General features: G+C 44.2%; 1 protein-coding gene and 1 long non-coding RNA gene across 5 annotated transcripts in view; one reads left to right on the forward strand and one right to left on the reverse strand.

The window, feature by feature from the left end:
• Positions 1–13,736, forward strand: part of LOC139054912 (uncharacterized) — a 152,061-nt gene that overhangs the window by 58,598 nt on the left and 79,727 nt on the right. The window lies entirely within an intron of this gene.
• The window catches only part of LOC135908127 (very long-chain specific acyl-CoA dehydrogenase, mitochondrial-like), a 460,653-nt gene continuing 454,343 nt past the window's right edge, over positions 7,427–13,736 (reverse strand). For all 4 annotated transcript variants that reach the window (XM_065439879.2, XM_065439881.2, XM_065439880.2 and 1 more), the window contains 2 exons: positions 10,433–10,581; positions 7,427–8,212 (listed from right to left, as the gene is read on the reverse strand). In XM_065439879.2, the coding sequence (XP_065295951.1) occupies positions 8,075–8,212; positions 10,433–10,581 (287 nt within the window). In that variant the 3' untranslated portion in view covers positions 7,427–8,074. The remainder of the gene's footprint in view (positions 8,213–10,432; positions 10,582–13,736) is intronic.

Below are 13,736 nucleotides of genomic sequence, written 5' to 3' on the forward strand. Positions count from 1 at the left end.
GCCGTCGATAATTCGAAGGAAGTGCGGCGTGTCTTGAACGAAAGATGGGAGGGTGATGGGTATGTTTGAAAGGTGGCGATTTAAGAATTTAGATAGTGACTCAGTAGGTGTGTTGTTCTAAGACACAATAGGCCGACCTGGGATTTCTGCTGTAAATATTTCTTCGACCAGAACTTTATGTATTTTAAGAAGAAGATAAAAGCGGCCTGCTTTTTTGTTCTTGGGCACCATGAAGTGATATTCAGATTGTGTGGTTAGTTCCCTGGACAGGAGCTCGGCTATTGTGTTTATCGCAATACTACTGTAATCTGAAGTTGGGTTAGAGTCGAGTTTTCTGTAATGGGTGTGGTTACTCAGTTGTTTAGAGGCCTCATTCTTGTACTTTCCAATAGGCCAGATTACGACACTGCTGCCTTTGTCTGCCGGTTTTATTACAACAGCATTCCTTTTCGCAAGTTCTTTAAGGATTTGGTGTTGAGCGGGGGTCAAATTTTTGTGTTTCCGGCAATGCCACGCTGAGTGTAGAATTTCCTTTGATATCAGTTTTATGTATAAATCGAGGTCTGGGCACTGTTCGGTTTTCGGTGTCCACGTGCTAGGTGGTCTAAGAGAGTCTCTATCTTCTTTTCCTACATCTGGTCTATTGAAAAAGAACTCCTTGATGTGCATGCGTCGTGAAAACTCTGTTAAATATTTGTGGAGTTCGTATTCATTTACTGCGTTGTTCGTCAGACAAAGCGTTAGACCATGTTTCAGGAGATGAACTTCGTCGGGGCTTAGGCTCTGGGCAGGCACGTACCCAGGGGGGGCCCGGGGGGGCCCGGGCCCCCCCCGAAATCAAGTGGCATACCCCCCCCCCTCCCCACCCACGCCACCACTCCTCACACATTCCTAAAGCGCCGCCAGATTAATGTTGAGACTTGGCAGCTGTTCATCGGTCAGCCATATGCTGCCTTTTTCACTCCTTTTAGATGGCGGTAGTTATCGGCATCTCTTGTAATGTGAAGGACAGTTTTCTCATAGATTCCGCACCCGCGCGATTAACTCGAGATGCGTTCAGTTGTCACCATCTATTCAACCGTCACACGCATAGCTGTTGCTTTTGTTAGTTCAACCTTCTTTGCCAGGCTGATCCTGGTCCCAGGATCAGCCTGGGACCAGGAGAGGGATGCGGCTGTTACTCAGCTGGTCTGTACTCTCATGGAACGAGTTGCGGCCGGAGAAAACACCAATTGCGTTTAACTTTTCCCTTTGCTTCATTATTTCCTTGAGTTACGGCTCGCCGCGACGCTGGCAGATGCCCGGAACCATATACACGTGATATGGGTTAGATAAGGTGGGAAATAAAATGATGTGAAAGAGCGTCCATCATGAAACCCTGCAATAACCCTTAAATACATAAGCAAGATGACTGTCGCCCGTTACCTCGTCTGTTTTTCGTTAATTGTATAGCACTTTTCGTGCAAAATTGGAAACTGGAAACAAAAATCGCAAGGAGTTGAGAAATTAAGCGATCTACTAAGGGAGAGAGCCAACGCAACAACCAAACTGCAAGCAAAAGCGAACAATAAAAATGTTAACCGTTCTTTATGATAACAATTATGGATCAACATCTTTTTATTTAAAAAGGAAGTAGAGAAAACGCCGCCGGAAGTGGAGAATAATTACTTGTTTTGAATGACGCTTCTACAGTTATCGGTGGAACCGCCTCACGTAGCCACTTCTCTGCTGTGCTTATGTGGGTGTTTTTCTAACCTTTCTCGGTGAGCGCAGTACGTCTAGAATCGCAGAGTCCTGCGCTCTACGCGGTTGTATGGGACTGGCGGCCGCACAGCGTTACGCAATTGGCGGAACTGCCAAAACTGATCCACAATGCGAAAATAACTGATATTCGAAACTATAACATGTGAAACACTGAAGAAGCCGTAAAAAAATGAACGCAGCCTGAAATCAGTAAAAGAGAAACCTGGCATAGGACAAACCATGATGTATGCACTAAAAGATAAGAGGGATAATATCATAAGCAATCTTGAAGATACAGTAAAAGCAGCGAAAAAATTCTAAGCTGACCTGTATACAGTGCCCAGAGGAGTCACGATACCTCACTTAGAATCAGTAATGAACAGGATACAGAAACTCTCCTATAACTAGCGATGAGGTCAGAAGGGCGCTGCAAGACATGAAACGATGAAGAGCGGGAGGAGAAGGTGGAATAACAGTCCATTTAATCAAAGATGGAGGAAACATAATGCTTGGAAAACTGGCGGCTCTTTATACGAAGTGTATATCGACTGAAAGGGTCCCAGAAAACTGGAAGAATGCAGACATTATACTAATCAACAAAAAAGGAGACGTTAAAGAATTGAAAAATTATAGGACCATTAGCTTGCTCCCAGTATTATATATTTACCAAAATAATCTCCAATAGAATAAGGGCAACACTGGATTTTGTCAACCAAGGGAACAGGCTGGCTTCAGGAAGAGATACCTTACAATGGATCACACCCATGTCATCAATCAGGTTATCGCGAAATCTGCAAAGCTCTCTATGTGGCTTATATAGATTACGAAAATGCATTTGATTCAGTAGAGATACCAGGAGTCTAGAGGCACTACGTAATAAAGGACTACAGAACGCTTACGTAAAAAGCTTGAAAAATATTGCTACATGCGTGTGGTATTTGTTTGTTTGAACGAGGTGCGTGGGCGCCATCACTCCAGAAAAGAAGAGGAAGAACGAACTGGGCTCGCGCTGTGAATCTAACCGGTCAGCGCTGCAACCGTTGTTGTAAATATAATCTGTAAATAGTTTCTCGTCTTACTGGCTCGTCCTTCGCGTAAGAATATATACAGAGGTTCTACAGCTACCTTAATTCTACGCAAGAAAAGCAGGGAGATACCTATAGGGAAATGGGTCAGACAGGGAGACACAATTTCTCCAAAGCTATTCACTGCATGCTTAGAAGAATTCAAGCTATTAAACTGGGAAGGCTTAGAAGTAAAGATCGACGGCAAATATCTCAGCAACCTTCGGTTTGCCGATGACATTGTTCTATTCAACAACAATGCAGACGAGTTACAACAAATGATTGGAGACCTTAACAGAGAGAGTGTAAGAGTGGGGTTGAATATTAATATGCAGAAGATGACGATAATGATAAATAGCCGGGCAAAGGAACAAGAGATCAGGATCGCCAGTCGGCCACTAGAGACTGTGAAGGAGTACGTTTACCTAGGTCAATTAATCAGAGGGGACCCTGATCATGAGAAGGAAATTCACAGAAGAATAAAAATGGGTTGGATCGCATACGGCAGACATTGCCAGCTCCTGACTGGAAGCTTACCATAATTATTGAAAAGTAAGGTGTGGAATCAGTGCATTTTGCCAGTGCTGACATATGGGGCAGAGACTTGAGAATGAGTTAAGGACCGCGCAAAGAGCGATCGAACGAAGATTGCTAGGCATAACGTTAAGAGAGAGAAAGAGAGCGGTTTGGATCAGAGAGCGAACGGGTATAGACGATATTCTAATTGACATCAAGAGGAAAAAATGTAGCTGGGCAGGTCATGTAATGCGCCGGTTAGATAACCGTTGGACCATTAGGGTTACAGAATGGGTACCAGGAGAAGGAAAGCGCAATCGAGGACGACAAAACACTAAGTGGAGCGATTAAATTAAGAAATTCGCGGGCGCTAGTTGGAATCGGTTGGCGCAGGCCAGGAGTAAATGGAGATCGCAGGGAGAGGCCTTCGTCCTGCAGTGGACGTAAAACATGATGATGATGATGATGATGATAATGGAGGTGGTGGGCCCCCCCCGAAAAAAAATCCTGGGTACGTGCCTGGCTCTGGGATATGTCTACTACATTGCTGCAGTGCTCTGGATGCTCGCCCGTAGGACTGTCGGTAAAGCTACGTGCTGCAGGGGTTACATTAGTTTCTTTGGGTGGACCTGCAGCTGTAATATCTTTGCGCTGGTATTTATCTAGTAATTTTTCTTCCTTAGTTTGGACGAATTGTTTAGGTTCTCTTCTTTCCGGTTCAGATAACCTTATGCTGTCGAGTTGATCAGCAATTATCATAAGTTGTTTCTTGCAGTGTTCTTCGAGAATGTCAATAAGGAAGAGCGATGCATTTTCTAGGACAGCATTCTACTTTAATAATAGCCTAGAAGGTAAAGAACCCAGGGCGCATCTAACCTTAATTCTGAGACCTTTTGGGATTTTCCTCTGTTTAATACACCTAGCGTAAGTTTTTAGGTGAAATCCATAATTTGTTTGTTTGGCGACGAGTTTGCAGGATTGCAAGAAAAGGGCGGGATTCGTTGTTGCGTGCGATATCCCTAGTGTGTGGTAGTCATTTCTGTTTGGTTCGGGCAGACCTCCGGGGCGAAAAATCTTCGCGTGGTGTCTTTTTACGCTTAATTTTCTTGTCGAGGCCTGCACCGATGTGCGTATGTGTGTCTGTCTCCGTATCGGTCTGCTTATAAGTGTAAGTAGCTGTTTGCGTGAAGGCTTCGCAGGTGGTTGTGGGCTTCCGTATGAGTGGATGTTGTAAGGGTGGTGTTGGTTCCGCAACCACCGTCTGTGTAGATGCTTCTTGGGTTCTAACTTTGGCGGAACGTGCGTGCGAGCTGGTGTCGAAAATTTCAGGCGTGTGTTTCTGTGTTGAAGCTAACTGGGCTAACAGCTTTCTGTGTTGAAGCTATATACCGGAAGCCTACAGATAGCCAGCAATATTTAGACTACAACAGTCATCACCCGCGACATTGCAAGCAAGGAATTTTTGTAGGACAAGCGAAACGTATAAGAAGAATCTGTAGCGAAGACCACGATTATATCCACCACATAAATGACCTTAAATCAACGATAGCAGAAAGGAACTATCCCCAAGTTGCTCTCGATAGAGCTTATGATGCCGCATCAAGATTGGAGAGACAGTCGGAAGACAGTCGAACAGTCACACTAGAATCTGACAGACCACCGGCCTTTATAACAAAATATTTTAATGCACTCCCAAGCATAAACAACATCCTAAGAAAATACCACCCAATATTATCAAGTAACGAGCGTCTGCGAAAAGCGTTCCTGGATGTACCCAGGGTCATCTATCGCCGAAACAAGAACTTTAAGGACATGTTAGTGCACGCAAAAGCCAGCCAACAGCATTCCCCCGTAATAAAAGCACGTTCTCGCCCTATGTGCAAAACCAGCAGGCGCCTTCAAAGTGACATTAAAATTAAAAGCACCGCAATTAGTTATACACATGAAGTCAAATCTAGCTTCATTTGTACAAGTTCGGATGTGATTGATATGCTTGAAGGTTCCTTCTGTAAGAAACAATATATCGGTGAAATAGTACAATCAATGAACGTCAGATTAAATGGACATCACGCGGACACAGCTAAAAAGCTTCCCAAAGCCGTCGCCGAGCATTTCAACCAACCAGGTCATAACTTTGATGAACTTAAACGCTACATCTTACAGTCAAATTTCCGTTCTGAACGAGAAAGAAAATAGAGAATCATGCCTTATCCATAAGTTCAAGACATTGCAACCAATAGGCATAAACGTTTCAAAGGGAGCTTTAGAATCTATTCGCTATGCTAAATTTCAAGCTATAGGCATCAACACTTGGTTTGATTTCTAGGCGTATCCCCCCTTTTTTCCTTTCATTTCCTCTTTCCTTTTTTTTTAAATTTTACAGTCGGCCTGTCAGACGCCCTTGACACACCGGCTAACACGTGTGCCTTGACAGACCAGGGGGGGGGGGGGGGGTGGCCCTGGCCTTGTGCACCACATTCCTTTACTCTCAATTCAACATGCTAACACACCTTCCCTTGTTGCGGCACCCTCCCGCCTTGCACCCTCTCCCCTTTAGAAGACACCCACCTATGTATACTGTGGTGAGGAAAGCATACGTCACCTTGAAGAAGACAAGTCCACTTGTCGAAACGTTGGCTCCTGCTTTCACCTTGTTCACGTTTTGCTCATTGTCTTCAATTTCCATCTCCTGCGTTCCCCGTGCTTTCCCTCAATGTTCACTGTGCGTTTTATTTCTGAGCGCACATTGTTTCTTTTTGTTGCTGCTTGTCACAATATATGTATGTCGATTTGCTTGTTTCTTTAATTCCGTGATTACTTTTTTGTTTTTTATATATCTACAGAGACAATTTAGATTGTTAAATGATTACCTTAAGTTATTTATTGTATATTTTTGCTGTTTCTCTTGTATTATGACTGCGTGCTGAACTGTATCTCAGAGCAAAAGCCTCTATCAGGCTGTATAGCCTTTTGCTTTTGCTTCGATTTCTGTTGATGTACAGAAAGAAAAAAATTAAACAATAAACAATAATGTTACAAGATTTTTATAAAACTATGGTATGTCCCTGTGTTGACCACCAGAAAAAGAAAGACAAGCACAATACATCCATACAGAATGTGAAATCCATTCAACTGACAGTTCCTTTCTTTCAGTGATCCAGCTTTTTCTGGATTTAGGGTTACTTCTGGATACACCCTGATTGCGTGCAGATTCAAGGGCCGTTACCTTTCTTTCTTTCTTTCTTTATTGATTTATTCAAGACAATGAACCTTGACAAGCTCAGTCTACATGGAGCTGCTTCACAATGTCTAGGCTATTGTTGGAAGAACTATGTGGGAGCACATTAGTTGTGCAATAAACTTGCTATCTTGGCCATGTTTTGCAGTATACATTTTTTAGGTATTTCAACTTGGAAGTATTAGAGAAATGTTCGACTTGATTCCTACTCAAACTTTAACATTCAAATTCGCTTAGCACCCAAAATTTTGCTATTCGCACAGCACTAGTTATCTGTGCTCTCATGGCACTACTTGAATCTGCTGCAGGCCAGGACAACAGCCACTTCCTTGCTCAGCACTTTGTTGGTTTCACCCTCCCAACTTGGATGTAGAGCTAGCAGATGTAGTTTGGCTCTGCCGTGAATGAATGGGCACAAAGCATTTGTATAATTCAAGCACTTGCGAGCCTACCGGGCATTTCTCAAGCAGCAGGCTGTGGAGAACAGGTATTTAAGGCACTATCCACACATGGCAAGTGTGGAATGATATACAAAGGGGATGCTGCCTCCACATAAAAGGTGGCCAGTGCAGCTGAAGTTGTACATAAAGAAAAATACTGCAAGCATCATCACCATTTCTGTAAACTTATTTCAATAGGTCAAAATGTCCAGAGTTGTAGGGTCACAGGCAATTGAAACAATGTATGCACTTAAAATGCAGTGGCAAGCCTACCGGGCATTTCTCAAGCAGCAGGCTGTGGAGAACAGGTATTTAAGGCACCATCCACACATGGCAAGTGTGGAATGATATACAAAGGGGATGCTGCCTCCACATAAAAGGTGGCCAGTGCGGCTGAAGCTGTACATAAAGAAAAATACTGCAAGCATCATCACCATTTCTGTAAATTTATTTCAATAGGTCAAAATGTCCAGAGTTGTAGGGTCACAGGCAATTGAAACAATGTATGCACTTAAAATGCAGTGGGGATGTGTTGTGCCCAAGTGCCCAGCCATGCCAATCAAAGAGCAGGTGCGAAATTCGCTGCACTCAAATCGGCACAACTGTGTACGATGCACTAATTAAGGTGCAATCACTCGGGTCTTGGGCACCGTTTCAGCCCATCACACTGCATGCAGGCATAGTGGCAAATGATCTCATCCACCTAATAAGGCACGACAAATCTTAAAAACTTTCACTACAATGGAAATGTGCATCACAGATGCAGTTCTGTTGGGCTGGAAACTACTTATCTGCACTGCATCTTGACAGTGAGCTGTTGAAATAGCTTTATTATCAGCTCATAAGAAACAAGATTCCTCTAAATGACAGCGCAGCTTATCGCTCATGTGCGTGTAGCACCGTTTCCCTCCTTCTGGCAGCCGTGGCACTGCAGTGTGCCAGGACTATAGGCAAGGCTGCGGCCATGCCCTTGCAACCCTGCCAATTGTGAACACATGCCTGTGTGACCACTTTGTCAGGAGCACTACCATTAGTGCACACCTTGACGTCACCGTCAAGGCCGATGGCAAGGTTCAGACACCCAGTGGATTCAAGGGCACAGCACCACCAGCTTCGCACATGCCTTCAGCCACCGCACGCATGGTGACAAAATTGGCCTGCTTCTCGGATGACCGCAAGGCCCCCAAGTTGGCCTGAACACGCTCGCTAGCCTGCATGCAGGGAAAGCCAGGCAGATTTTGGTTCACTCAATCTGAAAGGTTCAACACTACCCTACTTTTAGTAGGAAAGCGAAAACATTTGTTTTCCAACAGCAAGGTTTATTACCTGCTGGTAACACAACGCGGCTGCTACAACTCGCCTGGAACAAAACTTGCTTACATTAAAGAATAACTACAAGTAGAGAAAGTCACAATGTGACTAATGCGCAAAGGGGACGAGAACACAAAAAGAGAAATAGCAACGAGGATGCAGCACCTTACCAGTGAAGGAAAATTTTATTTTGGCACGGTCAACAGCATTTGAAAAGAAAAATTACAGTCATGCGACTGTTACAGCAACAGAAGCATCCACGTGTGGTCATCTCTCGCTGCGTCCTTGTCGTTATTTCTCCACTTGTGTACCTGCTCCATTCGAGCATTAGTCACAATGAATACATTAAAGAGCACACACACTAACAGTACAACTATAAGTAGCATAAACGATGCAGGCACTGATTAAATTAAGAATGGGTAAATGTACAACTCTCCGATTTTCTAATAACCTCACAGTGGCGTTACACCTGCAAAAGCAGTGAGGCTAAGTGCACATGTGTGTAGTGTCTGAGGCCAACATATCCAGTCATGTAATTATTGTAAGCACACGTAGGAGCTGCAGCAGATGATGTCAAGTGCAACAGACATGGGTGCGCATTTCTACTTCCATTGGAAGTAGCAGGTCACGCTGACTGGAATAGCCTAGCAGACAACGCCTGGAATGTTCCATGCCTAGCCTTGCTACTTTCACTGGTGCTCTCCACTACAAGGCGCTGACCGTCGTGCCAATCGATCCACCCATGGGATTATAAAAAAAATTGGACAACTGTATGGCAGTTTCGTACAGAGTATTGCTTGCTTCTCTGTTGGCAAAAGACACAGAAACATGCATGATCAATTCTAACATGCTCGTACATAATTGTAAAAAAAGAAACATCTGTTGTGACGTGCTGGTGGTTGAAGAACTTTTTTTTCGTGCATGAATTATGTGTGGAAGTATGGCAACCTTTTGCACATAAATTGGGTGCATTAGTTGGGCAGAGTTCATGTGCAGGTCTGTATGTTCTTGCATCACGGTCAGTGTAGTAATTTGCACACTTGGGCATCTAACAGCAAGATTCAAGTGGCACAAACGATCCTATACAGTTTTGGCAATCGGTGAATTTCAGCAGTCATCAGGAAGTGCCGACATGCAATGCACTATGATGCAAGCAAATTAATAGAAGCATAAAAGTCTTTTTTTTTTGCTACTGCTACCTCACAGAACACAACTACATATACACCACCAGTTGTTGCAGTGTGAACCTCTCCTCTTGTCCTTTGTGTTTTTTGACTGGTTTTTTCCTTCAAACAACTACATATGCACTTCAATATGTGTCCCTGCCTCTTGTGTAGTCTCACAAAGCAAGGCATCACTGTCAAGAGATACGTATCACTGTTTAAGCTTTACTGTTTCTATGAGCAAAGGGCCTTTTTCACCAAAATGCAGTCATCAGAATGGTATCTGATAGCTTTATTTTATTACTTTATTTTATTTATTGATACTGCAATCCCACTTTGGCGATTTTGGCCGGAGGGTACAAATTTTGAAAAGATCACAAAAAAAGGCAACCAACAAAGACAAAGATACATAAGAGTAATTAAACTTATACAAAAACCTAAACTAGAAGGCATACGGTAAGTACTAAGTTAGACACGATGTAAAGAAGGCTGTTGAACTTGGGTGTTAGTCAGCTGGTTCCATTCAGTTATTGTCCGCGGAAAGAAAGAGTATTTAAAGGAGTTGTTATGCGTGCGAAACGGAGCAATTGTTAATTAGTGTCTTTATCTAGTGGCACACCCGGATGAAAAGGTTATTACGTCTGAAGTGTGTAACTTATAGTGCCCCGTTACAATTGATACATAAATTTTGGCCTAGATGACCGGCTTCTTTGGGTTATTTGTGGCAAGTGCGGCTTATGAAATGTAACATGTCAGTGCACGGTAGATGGCCTTGTTCCATACAAATGGAAATGTCTTCTACCAAAAGTTGAAAACAAAGGGAAGAGAATGATGCTACTCTGTCAGCACTGAATATTACCTAATAGGTTCGTGCTAGGCTGCTGCAGCAATGGCGCACACTCCATTGTTCAAAGGAACTTTAATGGAAGAACTGATCACAGAGAAAGCTGGTCTCACCTCGCTGCAAATGAGCTGGGCCAGCAGGGCCTCGTGCTCAGCTGAGGGCAGCGACTTCTCCAGGGCAAGGCTTGCTCGTGATAGTACCGCCACCATGGCATACACATCGATGGCACTGTAGGCCAGCCGCATCAGCAGAAACTGCTCATCTGCAACACAAGCAGCACCAACACCAGTCTGTCTAGCTTCGCAGCGTCCAAAGCACAATTCAGCCACTATCAGTCTAGAGCAGAATTAACACCCAACCCCCATCGGCTGCATTTCCCTTCCCGCGCCAACCATTCTGCTTCCAGTGAGGCGAGTGGTAAAAGCACGTTTCGGAGCAGCAAATCAACCTTTTGAAGCAGTTGACATATGTTCACAAATATTGTCTAAATAGAGAAATATTGGCATGTTAACAAACAAGGATAGGCAGGTCACACAAGCATGCATGTGCTTGCCTCAGCGAAATCTCAGAGGATGACTTCCATTGTTTTTCTTTTCATTTTCGTGTGGAGAGCGCTGATGTTTAGGCACTTGAATATCGTCGAATCAAATGTTAACATCTCAATAAATTGATTTGCAACTCGAATATCTGGTATTTTAATTTTTTAATATTCAGTATATTTGGTGTAAAGACCTGCACAGTTCTGCATGTTGCGTGCACCATGATGCATCTCATTTTGTTTTGGCACAAAACGAACTCCAAGTCAGTGCAGACTGGCTGAAGCGGTAGCGGATTTTGACTCGGTGAGCACTTCTGCCCTACTGCATGTGCCCCCCCCCCCCCCCCCCCCACCGACGTCGACCTGATGTGCAGATCACACACAGTGTCAGAATGTTGCAAGTCACAGAGCCATGCCCACTTTGGCCACCTTTGTCAGTACAAGCGTCCAGGTCGACAGGTCCGATCGAAATGATGATGCGATATGAAAAGAGGGAACGGCAATTAAAGCTGCGTGCATTTTGGAAAGTGCAAAAGCGTATGCAAAGATAGTGCTGATTAGCTGCCAGATGATTGTCGTCTCCGACCACTGTGGCTTCTTAGCATGGTAGTTTTTCACTTGATCGAGCAGTAATACTGCTCTAGCATTGCCTTGTTCAGCATCATCAACAACTTCCATGAATGCGCTAACATGGCACTGTTGATTGAGCTTTCCAAGGCCTTCTTTGTAGGCCTTCTTAGTTTTCGCCTTTAACATACGCTGTTTTTCACACCCTCTCATCCTTTCGATGTAAAAGGTCGAGGCATATTCGTTCTTCGTCTGCGTGCCAAATGCCTGCCTCACATACCCTCTGACCACTCTGTAGAAGCCCACAGCAGCATGTTGCTTGAAAGAGTCGGCAGTGAGCGCAGTGCTGCCTGTGTCGTTCTCACAGTCAGGTGAAACTACTTCAAAGTGGAAACCTCAGCAGTCATGGAGGCATTACGGAATTAGGGTCTAGACGAGCCGTATGCAAAAATACTGAAAGATATCTATAGCGGCTCCACAGCCACCGCAGCCCTCCATAAAGAAAGCAACAAAATTCCAATAAAGCAAGGCATTAGGCACGGAGATACGATCTCTCCAATGCTATTCACAGCGTGTTTACAGGAGCTATTCAGAGACCTGGATTGGGAAGAATTGGTGATAAGAGTTAATGGAGAATGCCTTAGTAACTGGAATGCCTCGAGTGGGAAGAATTGGGCATAAAAGTTGATGGCGAATACCTTAGCAACTTGCGATTCGCTGATGATATTGCCTTGCTTAGTAACTCAGGAGACCAATTGCAATGCATGCTCACTGACCTGGAGAGGCAAAGCAGAAGGGTGGGTCTGAAAATTAATCTGCAGAAAACTAAAATATTGTTTAACAGTCTCGGAAGAGAACAGCAGTTTACGATAGGTAGCGAAGCACTGGAAGTGGTAAAAGAATACATCTACTTAGGGCAGGTAGTGACCACGGATCCGAATCATGAGACTGAAATAGCCAGAAGAATAAGAATGGGTTGGGGTACGTCTGGCAGGCATTCTCAAATCATGAACAGCAGGTTGCCACTATCCCTCAAAAGGAAAGTGTATAACAGCTGCGTGTTACCAGTACTCACATATGCGGCAGAAACCTGGAGGCTTACGAAAAGGGTTCTGCTGAAATTGAAGACGACGCAACGAGCTATGGAAAGAAGAATGATGGGTGTAACGTTAAGGGATAAGAAAAGAGCAGATTGGGTGAGGCAACAAACGCGGGTAAACGACATCTTAGTTGAAATCAAGAAAAAGAAATGGGCATGGGCCGGACATGTAATGAGGAGGGAAGATAACCGATGGTCACTAAGGGTTACGAACTGGATTCCAAGGGAAGGAAAGCGTAGCAAGGGGCGGCAGAAAGTTAGGTGGGCGGAGGACATTAAGACGTTTGCAGGGACAACATGGCCACAATTAGTACATGACCGAGGTAGTTGGAGAAGTATGGGAGAGGCCTTTGCCCTGGAGTGGGCGTAACTAGGCTCATGATGATGATGATGCCTTAGTAACTTGCGCTTCGCTGATGATATTGCCTTGCTTAGTAACTCTGGGGACCAACTGCAATGCATGCGCACTGAATTGGAAAGGCAAAGCGGAAGGGTGGGACTAAAATTAATCTGCAGAAAACAAAAGTAATGTTTAACAGTTTCGGAAGGGGACAGCATTTTATGATAGGTAGTGAGGCACTGGAAGTGGTAAGGGAATACATCTACTTAGGACAGGTAGTGACTGCGGATCCGGATTATGAGAGTGAAATAATGAGAAGAATAAGAATGGGCTATGGGCGGGGAGGCGTTTGGCAGGCATTCTCAGATCACGAACAGCAAGTTGCCATTATCCTTCAAGAGAAAAGTGTATAACAGCTGTGTCTTACCAGTACTCGCATAGGGGGCAGAAACCTGGAGGCTAACGAAAAGGGTTCTACTTAAATTGAGGACGACGCAATGAGCTATGGAAAGAAGAATGATAGGTGTAACATTAAAGGATAAAAAAAGAGCAGATTGGGTCAGGTAACAAACGGTTCTACTTAGTTGAAATCAACTAAGTTGAAACAAGTTGAAATCAATCATCTTAGTTGAAATCAACAAAAAGAAATGGGCATGGGCAGGACACGTAATGAGGAGGGAAGATAACCGATAGTCATTAAGGGTTACGGACTGGATTCCAAGGGAAGGGAAGCGTAGCAGGGGGCGGCAGAAAGTTAGGTGGGCGGATGAGATTAAGAAGTTTGCAGGGGTCAACATGGCCACAATTAGTACATGACCTGGGTAGTTGGAGAAGTATGGGAGAGGCCTTTGCCCTGCAGTGGGCGTAATTAGG

The sequence above is a fragment of the Dermacentor albipictus genome, chromosome 1, assembly GCF_038994185.2.
Source record: "Dermacentor albipictus isolate Rhodes 1998 colony chromosome 1, USDA_Dalb.pri_finalv2, whole genome shotgun sequence".
Taxonomy (NCBI): Eukaryota; Metazoa; Arthropoda; class Arachnida; order Ixodida; family Ixodidae; genus Dermacentor; species Dermacentor albipictus.